We start from the raw sequence: 22,198 nt of genomic DNA on the forward strand, positions 1-22,198 counted from the left end.
TGACAGGGAAGGTGTTGAGATGTTGTTGTTTGTACACCCACTTACCACCAACGCAGGAGCAGCAAAAAATCAGAACCATAACTTCTCAAACAAATCGCCTCCACTGGGTACACCAACAAATGACACGGGACATCTTTCTTTCCGTTTATCGTGCCGTATAAAAATAACGGGAGTTTTATTTCAAACAATCATTTGTTCCATCTCTCGTTGAACTCACCCGCCTCACTCTCGTTACTTCCATTGATTCCGAGCGGCCGTGTTCCGGAACGTCCGGCCAAGTAGCATGAACTGTGACGATCAAAACTTCTTTGTTCGGTTTAGTTTCTGATCAGTCCACCACTGGTGCTTGACCATACTTTACCATGCAGGTCAATGAGGGTTGATGAAGGGGCTGGTGGAGAGTGGCAAGCAGGATCCGTTCAGATATCCGTCGCCACTGATGTGAGCCGTTGCCAGAATTGTACCTCAATTGGTCACGCGGCGTGCTAACCACTGCACCACCATCCCCCCCCCCCCCCCCCCCTCTGATCCAGAGGTCGCAAACGGGTTTTGATTCCTTGCCCGTACACGTACCCGGCCGCACCAGTACCCAGCCGGGTACGGGTACCCGTTCCCTACCCGAAATGAGTGACAAACGGTTACTCACCAGTGACTCACGGCCTACCCGTACCCGGCCGCACCAGGGTCGCAAACGGCTACCCGTACCCGGCCGGGTAGCCGGGTATCGGGTACCCGGTTGCGACCTCTGCTCTGATCACGTGCAGCCTCTTTGTCAATCCACTGCTAGATGATGGCCTCCCCACGCCATGCAAGCCTGCGGGGTGCATTCGGCCACACTTCGCCACCCCGGTGCCAGTGTGGGTGGGCGTAGAAGTGAGCGCATTTCTTTTGCGCGGCGTGGGAGCGGTGGGGTTCAGCGGTTGGCGCGGCCGCGCTACCAACGGTGGCGACACGAGTTCGATTCCTGGCCAGGGCCAACGCCAAGTGGAGAGCAAAATCGGAACCAGTCCTGGACCCTGGCCCCCGCTTAAACCTTCGCCAACCCCGCACTGAACCAGTGCGGGTGAAGTATGGTCAAACAACGCGCCCGTAACCACCAAGGGGCTCCATGGTGGCGGGATGTTAACTAGCTGGAGTTTACGGGTTCAATCCCGACCCTGACGCCTGCTGTGTATTTGGAGTTTTCATGTCTCTCTCTCTCATCACCATCACGGTGGCTAGGAGATGTTAACTACCTCGCCTGGTATACAGGAGGTCGTGGGTCCGATCACGACCCTGACGCCTGCTGCTGTGTATTTGGAGTTTCCGTGTCGCTTTCTCTCCCCCGTGGTCGCGTGGGATTTTTTCTCCGGGTCCTCCGGTTTTTTACCCCCCTCCACATTTAGAATCAGGATCACGCGTTCAGAGTATTTGGCTGCTGCTATAAGTTTCCACACGACGACGACGATAGGGCACTTCGTTGAGCTGTTATCGTTTGCGGTGGCCAGGTAGCTTTTGAAAAAATAAAAAGAAAGCTGTATAGCTCAGTGCGCTTACCTGGTAAAATAGAAATGTGTTTTATTTGCTTAAGTGCTTAAACGTGAAGCCCGCGCTCGCCCACCCGCCAGCCAGCCACGAGAGACCGCTACATCCACCGCAATGCTGAGCTTCGGAATCGATCCACAAACCAAAACGGCGAGCCCAGAACAGAAGCAACGGTGCGGCGACGCGCGACGCATTTACACCTTGAGTGGTTGCGTGTCAAGATTCATTTGTCTACCATAACAACAATAGTTAAAATAATATAGCAATGCGATTAAATTATATTAGTATAAAAAACGGGGGTGGGGTGGGGGGGGTGTGCTAAGTGCGTGTTACTAAGTACGCGTAGCAAGATTACAACAAAATCCGTCCAATCCAATACTGAAAGACAACAATCAAACCCAACATTATTCATCACTAACGCAGCCTCCGCCTCCTCCATATAGAAAAAGAGATGACAAATTGTTCTGGTGATGCTGCAGCTTCGGATGAGATGAGGGTTCTGCGTGAGATCAGACGAGGGTTCTGTGTGGGATAAGATGGGGGAGTTCTGTATGGGACGAGACAGGGTTGAAACCACATCAAATATGATTTAATGAGATGGAACATGGGAGAGAGCCCTCTTGTAAACTTACTGGACGATGCCTTCCCCACGCTGTGCGGGCGGAAACTCAATTAATTTGAAACCCAATTTTGAAATGATTACTGTTATAATACTGCGACCGACTTCCAACACGTACAAAACAATCTGGGAAAATTACGAATCCAACGTCCGACCACGACCTGGGAGGCGGAGCCAGGCCCGGGGCTCCTAGTAGGCCCGGCGGGAGCATCCCCAGTAGCGAGATGTTAACTACCTCGCCTGGTGTGCAGGAGGTCGTGGGTTCGAACCCGACCCTGACGCCTGCTGCTGTATATTTGGAGTTTGCGTGTGTCTCTCTCTCATCATCATCATCACGGTGGCTAGGAGATGTTAACTACCTCGCCTGGTGTGCAGGAGGTCGTGGGTTCGAACCCGACCCTGACGCCTGCTGCTGTATATTTGGAGTTTGCGTGTGTCTCTCTCTCATCATCATCATCACGGTGGCTAGGAGATGTTAACTACCTCGCCTGGTCTACAGGAGGTCGTGAGTTCGAACCCGACCCTGACGCCTGCTGCTGTATATTGGAGTTTGCGTGTGTCTCTCTCTCATCATCATCACGGTGGCTAGATGTTAACTACCTCGCCTGGTATACAGGAGGTCGTGGGTTCGAACCCGACCTTGACGCCTGCTGCTGTATATTTGGAGTTTGCGTGTCTCTCTCTCTCATCATCATCATCACGGTGGCTAGATGTTAACTACCTCGCCTGGTATACAGAAGGTCGTGGGTTCGAACCCGACCCTGACGCCTGCTGCTGTATATTTGGAGTTTGCGTGCCTCTTTCTCGCTTTCTCCCCATGGCCGTGTGGATTTTTTTCTCCGGGTCCTCCAGTTTTTCCCTCCGCATTTAGAATCAACATCTTGCGTTTAGAGCATTTGGCTGCTGTAAATGTGCACGTGATGATGAGCCACTTCGTTGAGCTATTGCCGATAGCCAGGTCGCTACAGAAAAAGAGTTACACGCAGCTCAGTGGGACCGTACCTGGTAGAATAAAAATGGTTTAATGGTTTAGTATTCGTCCACACGCTTGCTAGAGACAGAGAGCTCACTCTAGTGGTCGTGTTAGACTGATCTTCGAAGGGCAACACTGCGGTACGACGTCACCACCACTGCCAATATTCACATCGAATGCACGGCGGGGGTCGATGTTATATCCACACGTCATGTCGCTAATCTCACCGTGCAGTACGAAAGACAACTTGTAAGATCATTGAGGATTTTTTGCCACGTGCACAGTTTTTGCGTTCTCTCTCTCTCCGAGAGTGGAGAATGATTCACCGGGTAGAGAATGCTTCCTTTAGAGTCATGAATGATTAATAGATTAGCACAGTTGGCTATGTGCGGTGGAAAAAGAAGTTCAACATACGTACGGCGAAGAACCGAAGAACCGTCGACCCATTCGCGCTGGGGGGGGGGGCGAGCGCCGCTCTGAAATGTAACGGTGCGGCAAAAAGCCTTTTGCTACCGTCGCGTCGAAAAGACGTTGCGTTGCGCGATTTGGTTACGTTTCAGTTCATATACGGGTTGGGACTGCCTACGCGACGGACATCACCCTCGCACGCACAGCGCAGTGGGGATAGCGATCGCGGTCGGTCTCGCACGCTGCGTGGAGCGGGGGTCGCTTGAAGAAGGGGGGGGGGGGGGGAGCGGCTTGTCAGCAGTAGCTCCCAGGTGTCCGCTTTCCGCAGGGGCAGCTCCCCCCAACACGGAGAGGTGGCACCGCCGACGTAACGCCGATAGCGACAAATCGAAATAACATTGGTGGAAAATAACGAAGCAAATGTTCGAAACTAAAATAAAAGTGGAGTTGCGGCGTTGCTTAGCTCTTCCCACAACGCTTAAATCACTATTTCTTTTCAGTTCCCGTTTCAGTGAAAACACGTTAACAAATGTTTAGCTCTTGACACCTCCCACCACCCCACCAATTGCTGCCATGTTCTCGCAGCGAGCTAAATGTACGGCCCTCGCTTTTGATTGGCTCTTTATGGTCACGTGAGTTACGTGTATAATGGAAGGTGTGGGGGGGGGAGGGGTCGTGCTGAACCACCTATTGGTCACATTCCCGTAACGCCCGGGTTTCCCAAACTCAAGTCCTCGCAATCCTCCCCTCCCCCAACCCACGCTCCGTCTTTCCGCTTTAACCAATCGACTCCTCCCATTTCGAATCAACTCGTCGCACGCCGCACGCGCCCGATGATTGTTACACACGTCCCCCACGTGACACGGTAAGCGATGATGTTTGTGTGCATGTTGAATTTCTTTCGCACCGTACGTATCCAACAGCGAGAATCGGCGGAGGTGCGAGGGAAGGACAACAAACTAAGGATTAAGTTAATAGAGGCGATGCGAATTAAGATTTGAGATCTCGGTGCGCGTGCGTGCGTAAACGTGTGTGCGTTCCACGTAACGAAGAGCTGCAGCTGCGTAACCGTGGCAACGTTAGGGCGGTCGTTGCTGGCGGTCATTGCCCCGTTGTCTGTCGTACAAAAATGAAGTTGGCCCAAATCTGGACGAAGCTTTGATCGCTGGGCCCACGTAACGTACGACTGGACATCTGTGGAACAAAGAGCTTAATAAGCTCATTGGATTCCTCCAGTATAAATATTCCGATTTTGTAGAGCTGCCACCGATGGCATCTGGGGTCTGATTCTGGGCTTCAGCTGCCGCAGTGGCGAGATGTCATCTTCCTCGCCTGGTGTACACGGAGGTTGCGGGTTCGATGCCGACCCTTACGCCTGCTGTATATTTGGAGTTTTTGTGTCTTGCTCTCTCTCCCCGTGGCCACGTGGATTTTTCTCCAGGTCCTCTGGTTTCCCCTCCACATTTTTAGAATCAATGTGTGCTTAAGAGCATTTGGCTGCTTTAAATGTCCGCATTATAAGCCACTTCTTTGAGCTATAATTTGTGATTGCCAGGTCGCTTCTAGAAAAAGAGCGACACAACTCAAGAGGGCCTTTCCTGCTAAAATAAAATAAAACCACTGGAAAAATACTGTAGTTTGGTTTAACACTGGTGGTGGTGAGAAGCCAATAACATGTATTGAGATTTTTGGACTCAAAAAAAAAACGGCAGAATGTACATACATAATGTACACACAATATACAAACATTATGTATGCTGATTAACTGTGAATAACCCAACCAATAACAGACATCCATAGTAATTTCTATGCAAACATTCACCCTCCCCCTCTGGTCTTCGCACTCACAAGTGATGACGTCGCATTTATCCCTCTAAGACCGAAACACAGGAGGAGGATTTCTGCACAATTATGGTTGTCGCCTGACGAGGCTGGTTATAATTAAATCGGCGAAACATCACTGTATTAGAATTGTAAATGTTGTAGTGGGTTTACTCTCCAGCACACAACCGGTGTGTGCTGGACTAGTCACTAATTGGCATGCTTTGTTAACATCACAAAGCCTGACTAATTGGCTGTGTGTGTTGGGTGGTGGCGGGTTCAATGACACATTTATATTTACGGGATCTAACCCAAAAAAGCATGTGTCCAATGTGGATTCTGCGCTCAACATGGAAACAAAATTCCAACTGTTGAGAATTCCAAAAAAAATGTAAACGATCATCTTGACCGCCGTGCGTAAAATTTTTTTAAATTTCTCTGTAGCAGGAAAACGTGGCATGAAAGCGTGGGGCCACTTGAAATGATCTCGGGTTTTTGATAAATATTCCCTTCTTGTGGGCTGTGCCCTAACACATGGGGTGGGGGAAGGCGGGGGCGGGGGCTGAGGCGATGCTCTGTGAGAGTTCCACACAAGACTCTCCCCCCATCTGGTACCACAAAGCTGAAAAGAAAATTTGGAATTAAAATATAATTAACAAAAATAATACTGCGTCAACTAAACGCGCCTCACTCTCCAACCCACTAGCGCTAAACGCCAACAAATACAAACTCCCAGCCAAAGCGTGCCCCTCTTTCACAGCCACGACGGAGGGTATTTATCGGCCTATTCGATCATACAGGTCCGACGTCTGAGGAGAGGTGGGAGGACCCCACACTTTACCACACCGCACGTGACCTGCCAATCGACAAACTCCGGTGTAACCCGTTCGCACACTGCTGAGCGAACCGAGGTCGGGGGACTACAGAAGAAAAGGAAAACGCTTGTCCCATCGTTTCAACCGTCGCACCGGGGGGTCAATTTGACCCGGTGACCCCTGGATCACAACTCCCCGCTCGATACTCATCAGCAAATGTTAATCGACGTGTATATATTCATCGATTCGCAGCCACTACTATCACTCGCCCACCTGCTTGCTTGCATCATAACGCCATCACTCGCTGGAATAAACATTTTATTTTAAGTCTAGTTGTTCTAATCTACGGTTAGGAGTATCTAATAACGCCATCACTCGCTGGAATAAATATATATTTTTTAAGTCTAGTTGTTCTAACTTATGGTTAGAAGTATCAGCTACATAAAAGTATAACATATGTTTGTAGGCACATGTGTATCTGTTTTGTGCGCGTGTAGATACGGGAATCTATGCGTTTCAATTGTACCTGTGCATGCACGCGCGTGCGTGTGTGTGCGTATGGGAAAGTGTGGGGAGCAGTGGTGTAAGCGCTGTGCTACGAACCCGGCGACCCGAGTTTGATTCCTACTCATAGCCACCAACAACAGTGACGATTATCTATACCGCTCCTGGGCTCTCCCCTAGGTTGACTCGGCCTCAAATGAGTACCTGGTGCGTAAACATCACGACTGGCCGGGCGTAGTTGATGGCCACACCACCCTCTCGTATTAACGTGCCGGCCTTAATAGGTTCTCGCTAAGAGCACTTGCCCCAAAATCATGTATTGGGGGAATCTTTGTCTTTGTACGCATGTATTAAAGTGGCCTACAATTGCACCGAGCCTTGCACAAGTGCTGTGGGTGATGTCCCCGCCACTGCATGGTGAACGGCAGCTGTTATTGTTGTTCTATCATGGTAGTTGTATTTTTGTTGTTGTACGTATGTATGCACATGGACTTAGTAGCCTCAAACCATTCACTAGAACGGTCTGTGGCTTTAGGCCATTGAGAACTTGCTTAAAGATCAGCACACGCCATTCATTCAGTCACTCACTGACAATACATCGTACTGACTACATAAGCTAACTAGATAATGCACCGATCCACCCATTTCCCGCCATCCCCCCCCCCCCTCCCACACCGCACCACTGCAGTGGCGTGCTCCTGTGTGCGGCAACAGCCGAGCGGAAGCACGGGAGAGTCCAAGTGCGTCGGGGGCCGGTCGGAGTCGGAGCAGGGATTGCTACCCGTCACAGGAACGCCCACACCTCGAGCTGGTTCACGGAGAAGTCCTCCTGCGTGGAGAGGGGAGCGTTGCCGAACGTGTCGCAGTGGTGGCTGCGCCCGTGGTAGAGGTCCGAGTCGAGCCACAGGCCAAACGCTCCCCTGGGACGAGCAGCACAATGGGAAGAGGGACGGGGGGAAGAGGGGATGATGATGAGCGAGCAAGCGGCGGAATTTTAAGGGAGACTCATCACGTTGGCAACGCCCTGGCCGCTGGTCTCGTTGGCCCCGTTTGTTTTGTCCCAAGCTGTACCGCGGTGTGGCTCTCCCTCATTCAAAATTCCGTCACAGTTCCTATGATCACTGTTTCATTGCTTTCATGGCTTTATTTTGGTGATTTCGAAAAGTATATTGGTTTAGCCATGTTTGTTTGTTGTAGTACAGAGTTAGACTGATGGCCTTAATCTAAGTTGTCTTGTGGTTGTTGTTGGTTGTTTGACTTGCATCCCACTGGGATTTTTGCACACAGCGTTGGTGTACAGTGATTTTTTTTCTGCACTGTTTTGCTGTCTTTTTCTTGGATTTCTGTTTGCACTTAGTCACATATTCACTTTAAGATGTTTCTTGTGCCTGTTTTTGTTTTTTGTTTGTTGCGGTTGCACCCGATTCAAGAGCCGAATGGCTCACAGGGCTATACCTAATACATGAACTTGACCTTGTTTCCCTGCCCTGACTCCTCCATGCACCCCCCCCCTTACCTCCCTTCCACCGTGGTGCAGTCGCTTAAGGACCCTGTACTCGTTCTCTGCAATATTGACGGTGTTTTTGTCTTTTTGTTGTTGTTGCTGCTGTGCTCACGCAGCAGCAGCAAGGGTGTCCCCCTCTCCCGAATAAAATAGCTGAGGAAACTGGCTAAACGGGATCACCATCCGTGCAGCAAATCAAATAAGCAAAAACTTATTTATTCCAACCTGTAAAGTGTCCAGAGATGCGAATGCACTTCGATGATATATATATCATATACAATGTACACATTGTACATGATATGAAGGCATGGGCACCGGCAGACTGGGACACAATTGGGTAAAATAAGAGTGAGAAGAATAAAACACCAAGACTCCCTCACCTTCCACTTCCCATCCCCAGTGAATCCAGGTCCCCCTTGATGAAGAACGTGTTATCTCCGGTCCAGCGGAAAACCTAAACGACAAAGGCAAAGGATCACATCCCCTGTATAGCCTTCAGACTGCTGGGAGCAAGTGCTGTTTTGCGAACAGCACCTATGAATCTTCTTGGTTCTTTCGGTAAAGTCACGTAGAATGGAAATAATAAAATAATAAAAATAAAACATAATAAAATAATTCTCACGACGTTTCGGCCACAACGCAAGCAGCCGTTCTCAGGTGAAGAACAGGTCTGACTCTGTCTTCTCGACAGACCTGTTCTTCACCTGAGGACGGCTGCTTGCGTTGTGGCCGAAACGTCGTGAGAATTATTTTATTATGTGTTATTTATTATTATTTTATTATTTCCATTCTACGTGACTTTACCGAAAGAACGAAGAAGGTGAATCCCTGCAGTCACGAAAGCTTTAAATTGAAAGCACCTATGAAGGCCGGCAAGGCACCCGAGGGGGTTGGGGTGGCCAGCACCACGCCCCGGTCGCTTGCGTCTCCCCCACACCCCATTGCGAATGTTTTACACACCGCACCAGGTTTTCATTTAAGTCTGAGTCGACCTAGGGGAAGCCCGGGACCGGTTCAGATATTCCATCACCGATGTTGGCCGTGAGCGGGAATTCAATTCGGGTCTTCGGGTTCGTAAGGCATCCATCCCAACCCTGACGCCTGTATATTTGCAGTTTGCATGTTCTCCCCGTGGTTGCGTGTTTTTTCTCCAGGTCTTCCAGTTTTTCCCTCCACATTTAGAATAAACATCATGCGTTTCAGAGTATTTGGCTGCTAAACATTTCCACGCGATGATCCACTTCGCTGAACTATCATTTGAGGCCAATGTCGCTTCTCAAAAATAGCTACGCAGCTCAATGAACCTCACCTTGAGGTCGGGGTTAAAGGTGAACAGGAAGCACTCTCCGGTCCCGTAGAAATGTTCGCTGACCTTGAACGGCTCCGAGGCCAAGGCCCCAAACACCTGCAACAGCGCAAGATCAGCGATCTCCCATCGTGACCTTGTGTGCGTAAAACATCACCGCGTTGCACGTGGTGCCGCCTTGGTTTGAGACCGCCGTACCCCGGAGAAGCCAATATCGTGGTCGGAGGACAACGACACAACTGCAAGCAGCGAGTCCTCATTGAACGCGGTCACAGACGCGCTCCCGTATAAATGCCGCGCTCGGCGAATAACGCGGAAGGCGAAAACTATTTCCCAATAAATCATGTAACAATGTGGTTACGATTTACTACGCACAGACAGATGGCGATACAAATTACCGAGGGCACGCCGCCACCGCCGCGTTACTGTATCATTCCACGCACTGTATCACTGTACCGCTCAACCACGCAGCTCAAGAAAGTAGTTTGTCCACAGCTCGGAATCCGCGTTATAACCGTGCGCGTTCCACGTTATAACGGTGCGCGTTCCGCACTATAATGGGACGTGTTCCACGTTATGACGGGATGCGTTGAGTGTTATGACGGTGCACGGTCCGCGTTGTAACGGGGTACGTTTCCGCGTTTTGCAAAAAGTGCTCCCATATGGAAGAACCGCGTATTAGCGAAAATGCGTTATAGTGTGAACACCACGTGTTAAAGCGAGGACTTAACTTACACGTTTTCACCCTTGTTAGGATTAACCAGTGCGGTAGCGCCATCTCACACACACACACTTGCTTGCGTGTGTCCCGTCTCTCACTGGCTCTCGCACACACACACACACACCTGTGTGTGTCCCGTCTCTCACTTGCTCTCTCACACACACACACCTGTGTGTGTCCCGTCTCTCACTTGCTCTCTCACACACACACACCTGTGTGTGTCCCGTCTCTCACTTGCTCTCACACACACACACACCTGTGTGTGTCCCGTCTCTCACTGGCTCACACACACACACCCACCTGTGTCCCGTCTCTCACTGGCTCTCTCACACACACACACCTGTGTGTGTCCCGTCTCTCACTGGCTCTCTCACACACACACACCTGCTTGTGCGTGTCCTGCACGGCGAGCAGGACGGGCGAGCTGAGCGGCGCCAGCGTGCGGTACAGCGTGCGCAGGCTTGTGCCGTGCGTTGCCGTCCCGTACTTGAGTTGCCACGGGTAACCCACAGTGCGCGGGGGCAGGTGGCGTGAGAGCTGCTCCACACAAAGGCAAAGATCACCCGTACAGCCTTAAGCGACTGCTGGGGCAAGTGCTGCCAAGCGAGCAACTATGGAGGCCGGCACGGCCACACAAGGGGGTCGGTGGTCAGCACCACGCCCGATCGCCTTCGTCTGCTTAGCGGCGAAGTGTTTACACATCGCACAAGGTACTTATTTTAGGCGGAGTCGACCTAGGGGAGGCCCAGTACCGGTTCAGAAAATCGTCAATGGTGTTGGCCGTGAGCGGGAATCGAACTCGGTGTTCGTAGCACTGCACACTACTGCTCCCAAACACTCCCATACGCACACTAATAGCCCTGGTGTAGGGTATTCAGACTGTCGGGGTAAAATGCTGTTAGCGAGCACTTGTTAAAACCTATTAACAATCAATTCCCGATCACCAAAATATTCTATGGGAACCTCATTTGCCAGTAAAAATATGATAATTGGTTCTTTACCCTTCTATCTGGCAACAAAACTGACACCTTTTTACAAGGAGTCATGTTTGCATAGACCGCAATACCTGCAGTCATAATACAAACAAAAGAACATAACTCTGATAATGTGCACTGTCCTTGAAGTTGATTGGTCCACACCCGAGACAGCTTTCCTTAGAGCCTAGTCTCATATGGGTTGGACCAGATGACGCCAAAAGGCGCCATCTGGTCCAAGCTGTCTCGGGTGTGGACCAATCAACTTCAAGGACAGTGCACATTATCAGAGTTATGTTCTTTTGTTTGTATTATGACTGCAGGTATTGTGGTCTATGCAAACATGACTCCTTGTAAAAAGGTGTCAGTTTTGTTGCCAGATAGAAGGGTAAAGAACCAATTATCACCAAAATATTGTCGAGAGCTCCCTCCAGCAGAGGCCCTTCCGCCAGCAGTGGCGTGAGCCAGGCAACTGCAGGACTGCGCGCCTTTGCCGGCCCAATCACCAGCATCGCCGTTAGGATCGTGGCCCTGATTGTGACCTCTCAACTCGGACTCTTTGGACCCACCTGCTCCACGTGGAACTGCTGCAGGACGTTGCTTTGGCCAATCAGGAGGGGCCTCAGGACCTCACCCTCCGGATCCGGGGCTGCCCCGTGAGATTGCCGGTTGGGATTGGTCTTCACATTCACCACCTGGATAGGGAATTGCACCCATGAAGAGAAAGACAAAGATCCCCCCTATAGCCTAACAAGACTGTTGGGGCAAGGGCTGTTAGCGAGCATCTACGAAGGCAGGCTCGGTACACGAGGGGGTGGGCAGCCAGGACCACGCCCGACCGACTTTGTCTCTCCAGTGGCGAAGTTTACACACTGCACCAGGTACTCATTTCAGGCCAAGTCGACCTAGGGTAGGCCCAGGACTGGTTCAGATAATCGTCACTGGTGTTTGCCGTGAGAATTGAACCCGGGTCGCTCCCCACGACACACATAAACAGACATATATACACACACAGACCCCCGTGTATCCCTATATACACCAGGGCTGTGGAACCTCTGGTCCACGACTTGGAATTAATTCCGTAGCGCTTCTCAACCAGTGGATCGCGACCCCTGAAAGTCTTTGCCTTTTCAGCGGGTGCGCGGCATGGATACTGTGCAGGGGAGATTTTAGAATGTGCACGGGGGGTGGGTGTCAGCGCCACATTGCAGTGATGAAAACACACTAACATGCAATGTGATACAAATGCCTTGCTGAACTAGTAACCAATTGGCATGTTTTGTTTACGTGACAAACCTTACTAATTGTCTGTGTCGGGTGGTGGCGGGTTTAACGACACATTTATATGTATGCGATCTAACCCAAAACACCTCTATTATGGATAATACTGATCGCGAAAGCCTACGTGTTAAACTGCCTTGCTAACATCGCGTTGACTAGCGACGTTGACATGTGATTTCTCTGTGCATTCCGACCTTAGTAACATGAGGCAGGGGGGGGGTGTGGGAGATACAGGGTGGGCAAGTGGGGGGGGGGCATAGGGATTAGTGGTTTATATTTTTGAAAAACTATAAACTACATTTTATATTTTACCAGGTAAGGTCCACTGAGCTATACAGCTCTTTTTCAGAAACGACCTGGCCACAAATGATAGCTCAACAAAGTGGCTTATCACGTGGAAATTTATAGCAGCCAAATACTCTAAATGCATGTGGAAGGAAAAACAGCCGGACCCGGAGAAAAATCCACGTGACCACGGGGAGAACACGCAAACTCCAAATATACAGACGTGAGGGTTGGGATCAAACCCACAACCTCATTCATACCAGGCGAGGTAGTTACACATCTCGCCACGCTACCCGGAATCGTGAAAAAATTAACCCGTAAAAACAAAGTTTTTCACTATAAATCCTTTATATGCGTGGCGGCTAGAGTCCTCTCGTCCTCTGGCTTGAGATGGCTGCCACCTATGGGTCAGATGATTGCCTGCCACCATTAAGCAATTGGTAATTAAATATAATTAATTTTTTCCTAAAAAGTGTAACATTTTGGAAAAAAAATTTTCACGAAAATAAATTGTCACGCACAACGAGTCTGTGTGCAAAATGTCAGCTCGATTGGATCACGGGAAGTGGGTTAAAAAACCACCGAAAAATGTGCACGGTCGTAAGCGCACAAGCAAGCAAGCAAGTGAACTTAATATAAAGGATTTAAAAAATGTGTCGGCTCACATGGGAGGTGAACGATCAAGTCCCTACCTGCCAGCCTCCGTCTTCCTTGCTGTAGTAATCCTCTATCATGTCCATCACGACCTCGGCCTTCACCAACACGCACACTCTCCTTCCTGTATGGACGCACGCACGCACGTGTCGCGAGCGAGTGAGCGGGAGGGAAGGGTGTGTACAGAGGTTGGCTGGGAGGCCCAGGAGGCTCACAATGGGGCCGTGTCGGAGACGCTCAGCCGGCGCCGCCGACATCCTGGGTTCGAACCCGGGTGCCAGCCGCCTGTGATTAAACCGGGTTCCCCCAGATGCAGTGAGTTGATGAAGGTCTCAACCTGGTCACCGACGACTACAATAAAAAAAATATCACGTTAAATGTGGCTTTTGTAGCGATGAAAATTGACAGGTGGTGAATGCTTTCTGCTGGGCCTGCAAAGGGTGTCCTGATGTGGATAAAGAAGATGCAGAACATAGGTGTGTGTGTGGGTGTGCAGAACCAGTTAGATAAAGATCCCTCATATAGCCTTAACAGACTATAGGGGCAAGTGCTGTGAGTGAGCTCCTATGAAGGCCGGAACGGTATACGAGGGGGTGGGTGGCCAGCACCACGCCCGACCGCCTTTGTCTCCCTAGCGGTGATGCTTACACATCGCACCAGGTACTCATTTGAGGCTGAGTCGACCTAGGGGAGGCCCAGGATCGGTTCAGATAATCGTCACTGGTGTTTTCCGTGAGCGGGAATCGAACCCGGGTCGCCGCTCCTCAGTTAGACACACACAGAGACGTACATTTTGTGATTAAACAATGATACAGTCAACAAAGATTCTCCCCCCCCTCCGTGTAGCCTTTCGCAGGTTTTGTTGGGCAAGTGCTATTCGCGAGCACCTATGAAGGCCGGCACGGCACACGAGGGGGCAGTGTGGTCAAGACCAGGCTCAACCATCTGTCTCCCCAGTGCTGCATACACACCGCACCAGGTACTCGCTTAAGGCCGAGTCAATGTAGGGGAGGTTCAGAACAGGTTCAGATATCACTCGTCACTGATATTAGCCATCGTCGGCAATCGAGCTCAGGTAGCTGGATACTAAGCGCAGCATGCAAACCGCTATGCCAACACTCTACCGCATAAATACACATACATAGGCATTGCATCACTCTCGCACAAACACACACACATGCGCAACAAACCAAAACAAACACACACGTACAGTACGCAATCATGCTTTTAGCTAATTTCATGAACACCGGCAAAAAGGTCTGCAAAGTGGCAAACAACTAAGAACACCCACAGCAGATAAGAACACATTTCTTGAATTGAGCAAGTTTATAGGACCTCAGGGAAAGAGACGGCGAGAGGCTAGAAAGTCAAGGGCCACGCAGGTACTAGGCAACCTTTGTCTCTCCCACAATCACGTGGCAGCAAGTACTGATTGTAGACAGAGTTGATCCAGCAAAGGCCAGTTTCAGAAATCAACAAGCCACGTGGCCAGGAATCGAACTCACGTTGCCGATTGTAGCACAGGGTGCTCAAGCCACAGCACCATCGCTCCAAAGATAAAGATCTCCCATGTAGCTACTACAAGCCGTATAAGCAAGTGCTGTTAGCGAGCACCTATTAAGGCCGGAATAGCAGGGGGGGGGGGTGGTGGTGTGGCCAGCACCATGCCCAGCAACATTTATCTCCCCAGTGCTGATGTTTACACACCCCACCAAGTGGTCATTTCAGGCCGAATCAACACAGGGGAGGCCCAGGACAAATTCCGATATCACTCACCGCTGATGTTGGCCGTGGCTGACAAACCGAGCCAAGGTCGCTGGGGGTACGTAACGCAATGCGCTAAACACTGTACAGCCGCTGGCACCCGTCAATGTAATCACCAGCCATGCTCTACCCACTGCTGGACAAAGGCCAACAATCGATCTAGCTGCTGCCCACAAGGTGAACGGATTACTTCTGCTCTGCGGTAAACGCACGCTCGGTTCAGGCGTTTTTCTCTCTCGTTTGTCTGTCACACCCGTAGCGAGTCTCGATGTCGAGTCCGTGTCCCAAGCCCACTTACTTTTCTTAACAGCATATAACAGTCACTGTTTTCTCCCCCCCCCCCCCTACAGCCACACAGAGGTTGTTTTAAGGTGATCGAGCACAAAACGACCATACACACACACGTACAAATGTTTACATGTCAACACAAGATTCCAAATCTGTTATTGCCACAAAGTCATGGGTGACTTCACATTCCACTCAAGCTGGAATTGTATAACTGTTGTTGGGAAATTGTGGGGGGGGGGGGGGGGGTCCAAATAAAAAACATGTTTTTTGGATCGGTCTACTTAAACACAACTAGGGGTCGGCACGGTTTGGCTCAAACCACCAAACCGCGGTTTGAACCGAACCAAATCGGTTTGGTTTGGCTCTGTTTGAACTGGTTCGGTTTGGTTTGGGGCTACGAAAACCGACTCGGTTTGGCTCGGACAGGGTGGAACCGGCTCAAACTAGTTTGGTTGGTTGTAAAGGCCGAGTACAGCAATATCAAGGACATGATGACGGACATTCTCAACCAGCGCTACCCAGCGTTGACGACGGACGCGGCGCCAAAGGCGGCGCCGCGTGGCGGCATTAACATCCTCTTTGACATGGTCTACGCGCCCAACGCTCACGACGGCGCCGCCTCCGAGGTCGACCGCTTCCTGCTTGAGCCGACTCAGGACCTGAGCATGGACGTCGTCGAGTGGTGGAAGCTGTACGGCGGCAAGTACCCGCGCCTGCGACGCGTGGCCCTCGACTATTTGCCTATCCCGGCGTCGTCCGTGCCCTCCGAGAGAGCAAACTCGGCCGCCAAGCGCTCCTTTCTCGACCGACCAAACCTGCACAAGTGCACGTTCAAGGCCGAGATGTGTGTGCGCTCGTGGGCGCGGATGTTGCCTAGTGTTGGGGTTTCACTGCCATTGAACTACCACACTGCGTTCAAGGACATTGGGCGTGCCAAGCTTGAGGAGATGGCTGTGGACGACATCGTCGTCCAGTACTTGCTAGTGAATCTCAATATGAAGAAAGCCTGCGTAGAAATTAGCGAGTAATACACTTGATATTTGTATTGAATGCGAATATTGTTTGCCGCGCATCTTTTCGGTTCAAGCCAACTCAAGAGGTTTGGTTTAGCTTAGTTTGGTTTGGTTTGGTTCAGTCGTCGCTGGTTTGGTTTGGTTTGCTCAATTTGAAACCAGTTTGAGTCGGTTCAAACCGTGCCGACCCCTAAACACAACTATATTTGTGCCGACTTTTAGATTTCCAACCGTCACAGACCATCTTCTTTGTTCTTTCGGTAAAGTCACGTAGAAGTCACATAGAAGGGAAATAATAAAATAATAAAAATAGAACATAATAAAATACAATTCTCACGACGTTTCGGCCACAACGCAAGCAGGGAAATAATAAAATAATAAAAATATAACATCATAAAATACAATTCTCACGACGTTTCGGCCACAACGCAAGCAGGGAAATAATAAAATAATAAAAATAGAACATAATAAAATACAATTATCACGACGTTTCGGCCACAACGCAAGCAGGGAAATAATAAAATAATAAAAATATAACATCATAAAATACAATTCTCACGACGTTTCGGCCACAACGCAAGCAGGGAAATAATAAAATAATAAAAATAGAACATAATAAAATACAATTATCACGACGTTTCGGCCACACAACGCAAGCAGCCGTCCTCAGGTCCTCAGGTGAAGAGCAGGTCTGTGGCCGAAACGTCGTGAGAATTGTATTTGATTATGTTCTATTTTTATTATTTTATTATTTCCTTTCTACGCGACTTTACCGAAAGAACCAAGAAGATGAATCCCTGCAGTCACGAAAGCTTTAAATCGAAATTCGTCACAGAACACTTCTGGAATCTGCATCATTAGTTACAAACTGGATGAGATTTAAGAGACTATGTGGATACAAATTTGGGATCAGCAACACGTACAAGTATGGCTATTCTGGCCCCTGCCGTTGGAATGTGGAATTACCACCAATGGATCTAGGAAGGGAGATATGACTTTTGATTTCACAGGGTTAGAGTCAGGGTTAGGTGACACAGGTAAAGTTAGGGTCACTATCAGGTTTCGGGCTACGGTCAGGATTATGGCCAGTGAGAGGCACTGCTGGACAGAGGTCGCAAACGGGTTTTGTTTCCTTACCCGTACCCGGCCGCACCAGGGTCGCAAATGGGTACCTGTACCCGGGTACCAGTACCCGGCCGGGTACGGGTACCCGTTCCCTACCCGTACCCTACCCAAAATGAGTGACAAACGGTTACTCACCAGTGACTCACGGCCTACCCGTACCCGGCCACACCAGGGTCGCAAACGGGTACCCATACCCGGCTGGGTACGGGTAGCCGGGTATCGGGTAGGGTACGGGTGTCGGGTACCCGGTTGCGACCTCTGCTGCTGGATGAGGGCATCGCCCACGCCGTGGCAGTCACGGGCGCTTGTTTTTACACGCTTTTAATTTATTTAACTCAATCCGTCTGTTGTCGTCGTATCCTTAAAAAATCTTGTAACTCAATTTTACCCACTTCCCAATGTGCTATCGACTGCAAACTTGGTATACTTATGTCATACTGATGACAAGACTATGTTCTATCATAAAAAAATAAAAATAAATTTTTAAACATTTTACACGCTTTTGTTTAACTCACTGTCTGTTGTCGTATCCTCAAATCTTGTAACTCAATTTCAACCGTCTTCCCAATGTCGTATCTACTGCAAACTTGGTAGAGGTATGTCATACAGATGACAATACTATATTCTATCATTAAAAATAAAAAAATATATTTTTTTAACAATCTTTTTTACGGGTCTAATTGTCCACGCTCAACTCACGTTGGCTGTAAATCACCACGGTCCCTTACGTCACGGCAAGCCTCGGGGCCACTTCCTGAAGTCGTCGAGTTCTGCCATTATGAGTACGGTACATTTCATTATAGCGTATTTTTTTATAAAGTATTTTTAAATATTGTATTAACAAACTTAACCACGCTGATCAGTGGGGCTTGCTGAAAGTGAACGGACATACGAGAGCATAAGAGAGTGCAGTACAATGGATTTTGCCACACTTCCCACTGACGCCAACAACGTAGCCACGCGGCAGCCTATAACAACACACCGCTGTGCACGGCGATCGCCCAAGAATTTTATCGAAAGCTCAACCGTATTTAGCTTCCGAGATGTGTGGAGATTAGGCACATTCCCTGGTGACTTAGTCATATGTTATTTGGTGGAAAATTCCGCACAAGTAATTTAAGGCAGTCGAGGGGAAACCATTTAATTAATTCGGCCACGCTCAAGTTCAGCCCCTTCATCTCGCTTAGGGCCCCAATAACATGATTAAGAGTGCTCCAACTGGCCCCCGTCACGCGAATGTGGAACTTCCACCGATGGTTCTAGAAAAAGGAATATTTGACATTTTGGTTATGGGGTTAGGCTTGGTGTTAAGCTCAGGGTTCGGTTCAGAGTTAAGTCAGGTCAAGGGCTATATGGTGAGGATAACGGTCAGTGAGAGGGTCAGGGTTACAGTCAGGGGCACAGAATGATCTATAGCCCATTTTGACAATCCACTGATAGACAGAGGTCGCAACTGGGTATCCGATACCCGTACCCTACCCGATACCCCGCTACCCGTACCCGGCCGGGTACGGGTAGGCCGTGAGTCACTGGTGAGTCACTGTTTGTCACTCATTTCCCAACGTCTTGTCTCACAATTCAAGTCCCTAGAATCAACCCACCCGCGCCTGCAACATGGCTTCATCCCAGAGGTCGCAATCAGGTACCCGTTCCCTACCCGTACCCTACCCGAAATGAGTGACAAACGGTTACTCACCAGTGACTCACGGCCTACCCGATACCCGGCCGGGTACGGGTAGCCGGGTATCGGGTAGGGTACGGGTACCCGTTTTCGATCCTGGTGCGGCCGGGTACGGGTAAGGAATCAAAACCCGTTTGCGACCTCTGCTGCTAGATGAAGGCCACCCCACGCCCTGTAGCTAACGGGAGTAGCTTAAACATAGAGTACTTCAAAGCGTTGCTAAATGGGGGCCCTTGTCATGCCGTGCTGGCTCGTGGCTGCGAGGGGTAATGCATAGCTGTCAAACCCTTATCAGTGCCAATCTTATTACAGACCAATTCATACTTTATTGGTCACCCCGTGCCACTTGTAAATTTCAACGCTCAGCCTACAAAGTCCCATCACAAGGGAGAAACACAAAAGTTATGTTACTAAAGAAAAACTGTTTAATGTATTAATTTTCATTTTGATAATTGGTGTCAATGATGCTACTTATCATGCTACTGTCTGTGATCTTGGATGCTGATGCTGCTTGCTTGATATGTGGATGCACACACATTACTGTCAACCCCTTATCACTGCCCCTACCTTATTACAGACCAATTCAGACCTTATTGGTCACCCCGTGCCCCTTATACATCTCAACGTTCATACTACAAAGTCCCATCACAAGGGAGAAACACAAACAAATAGACAAAAAATAATGTTTCCCGTATCGAAACGGCTGTGCGTCGTATGGACCTTAAAACTCAATTTCCCTGTACAAGAATACGGGGTAAACCCTATGGGTTTGACAGCCATGGTAAACATGACCACACGTCACTACGCCGGTCCAGCAAGTGGGTTAAACATGTCAATTGCATCCGTTACAAAAACAACAAAATATACCACGGCCACAGACGGATTATAACATCTAAAAAACAACCCCACGTGCATTTTAAAGCTCCGCCATTTCAAAAACAATGGCAAGTTATGCAATAAGAGCATTAGTTAGCGCTGCAATTATATACAGTACGGGTTAATTTCTCACCATCGTAGCGTGTGTGTGGTTGGGTGGTGGATGTGTGGGTGGGTGTGTGGGTGGGTGGGTGGTGGATGTGTGGGTGGGTGGTGGATGTGTGGGTAGGTGAGTGGTGGATGTGTGGCTGTGTGGTTGGGTGGGTGGTGGATGTGTGGTGGATGTGTGGGTGGGTGGTGGATGTGTGGGTGGTGGATGTGTGGTGGATGTGTGGTTGGGTGGGTGGTGGATGTGTGGGTAGGTGGGTGGTGGATGTGTGGTTGGGTGGGTGGTGGATGTGTGGTGGATGTGTGGGTGGTGGATGTGTGGTGGATGTGGGGGTGGTGGATGTGTGGTGGATGTGTGGTGGTGGATGTGTGGTGATGTGGTGGGTGGTGGATGTGTGGGTAGGTGAGTGGTGGATGTGTGGTGGATGTATGGATGGGTGGTGGATGTGTGGGTGGGTGGTGGATGTGTGGGTGGATGTGTGGGGTGGGTGGTGGATGTGTGGGTAGGTGAGTGGTGGATGTGTGGGTGGGTGGTGGATGTGTGGGTGGTGGTGGATGTGTGGGTGGGTGGTGGATGTGTGGGTGGGTGGTGGATGTGTGGGTGGGTGGTGGATGTGTGGGTGGGTGGTGGATGTGTGGGTGGGTGGTGGATGTGTGGGTGGGTGGTGGATGTGTGGGTGGGTGGTGGATGTGTGGGTGGGTGGTGGATGTGTGGGTGGATGTGTGGGTGGGTGGTGGATGTGTGGGTGGGTGGTGGATGTGTGGGTGGGTGGGGGATGTGTGGGTAGGTGAGTGGTGGATGTGTGGGTGGGTGGTGGATGTGTGTGGGTGGGTGGTGAATGTGTGGGTAGATGTGTGGGTGCGTGGATGTGTGGGTGGGTGGTGGATGTGTGGGTGGTGGATGTGTGGGTGGGTGGGTGGATGTGTGGGTGGGTGGTGGATGTGTGGGTGGGTGGGTGGATGTGTGTGTGGGTGGATGTGTGTGTGGGTGGATGGTGGATGTGTGGGTGAGGGATGTGTGGGTGGGTGGTGGATGTGTGGGTGGTGGATGTGTGGGTGGGTGGTGGATGTGTGGGTGGATGTGTGGGTGGGTGGTGGATGTGTGGGTGGGTGGTGGATGTGTGGGTGGGTGGTGGATGTGTGGGTGGGTGGTGGATGTGTGGGTGGGCGGGGGATGTGTGGGTAGGTGAGTGGTGGATGTGTGGGTGGGTGGTGGATGTGTGTGGGTGGGTGGTGGATGTGTGGGTGGGTGGTGGATGTGTGGGTGGGTGGTGGATGTGTGAGTGGGTGGTGGATGTGTGAGTGGGTGGTGGATGTGTGGGTGGTGGATGTGTGAGTGGGTGGTGGATGTGTGGGTGGTGGATGTGTGTGTGGGTGGGTGGTGGATGTGTGTGTGGGTGGGTGGTGGATGTGTGGGTGGTGGATGTGTGGGTGGTGGATGTGTGGGTGCGTGGATGTGTGAGTGGGTGGTGGATGTGTGGGTGGGTGGTGGATGTGTGGGTGGGTGATGTGTGGGTGGGTGGATGGATGTATGGCTGGGTGGATGTGTGGGTGGGTGGTGGATGTGTGGGTGGGTGATGTGTGGGTGGGTGGATGTATGGCTGGGTGGATGTATGGCTGGGTGGATGTGTGTGTGGGTGGTGGATGTGTGGGTGGATGTGTAGGTGGGTGCTTCACTGGGGAGCGGTGGGTGTAGCGGTTAGCGCTACACTGCGCTACAGAACCTGACGATCCGGGTTCGATTCCCGCTCACGACCAACACCGGTGACGATTGCCTGAACCGGTCGTGGGCCTCCCCTAGGTCGACTCAGCCTCAAAACGAGTACCCGGTGCGATGTGTAAACATCGCCACTAGGGAAGACAAAGACGACCCGGCCGTGATGTTGGCCCACCCACCCCCCTCGTGTACCGTAGCCCGACAGTCTGTCACGGGCTACACGGGCGATATTTTTGT

General features: G+C 50.5%; 1 protein-coding gene across 1 annotated transcript; it reads right to left on the bottom strand.

Moving 5' to 3' along the window:
• Nucleotides 1–122: 122 nt before the first annotated feature.
• Nucleotides 123–15,187, bottom strand: LOC133340522 (oxidation resistance protein 1-like). Its single transcript, XM_061548821.1, has 7 exons — nucleotides 15,166–15,187; nucleotides 13,428–13,513; nucleotides 11,739–11,864; nucleotides 10,580–10,732; nucleotides 9,478–9,573; nucleotides 8,549–8,622; nucleotides 123–7,584 (listed from the first exon to the last, which is right to left on the bottom strand). The coding sequence occupies exons 2-7, from the start codon at nucleotides 13,473–13,475 to the stop codon at nucleotides 7,449–7,451; spliced, it is 633 nt and encodes a 210-aa protein (XP_061404805.1). The 5' UTR covers nucleotides 13,476–13,513; nucleotides 15,166–15,187; the 3' UTR covers nucleotides 123–7,448.
• Nucleotides 15,188–22,198: the final 7,011 nt, after the last annotated feature.

Source organism: Lethenteron reissneri, chromosome 10, assembly GCF_015708825.2.
Source record: "Lethenteron reissneri isolate LAM-NWPU_2019-01 chromosome 10, ASM1570882v1, whole genome shotgun sequence".
Lineage (NCBI taxonomy): Eukaryota > Metazoa > Chordata > Hyperoartia > Petromyzontiformes > Petromyzontidae > Lethenteron > Lethenteron reissneri.

Excerpts from the sequence above, each read along its gene's own strand:
- LOC133340522 (XM_061548821.1), bottom strand. The coding sequence starts at position 13,475 with ATGGACATGATAGAGGATTACTACAGCAAGGAAGACGGAGGCTGGCAG. Across the intron at positions 9,574-10,579 it reads TGCAGGACACGCACAAGCAG|GTGTTTGGGGCCTTGGCCTC; the intron begins GTGTGTGTGTGT and ends GCGCTGTTGCAG. Across the intron at positions 7,585-8,548 it reads CTGGGGATGGGAAGTGGAAG|GGGAGCGTTTGGCCTGTGGC; the intron begins GTGAGGGAGTCT and ends TGCTCGTCCCAG.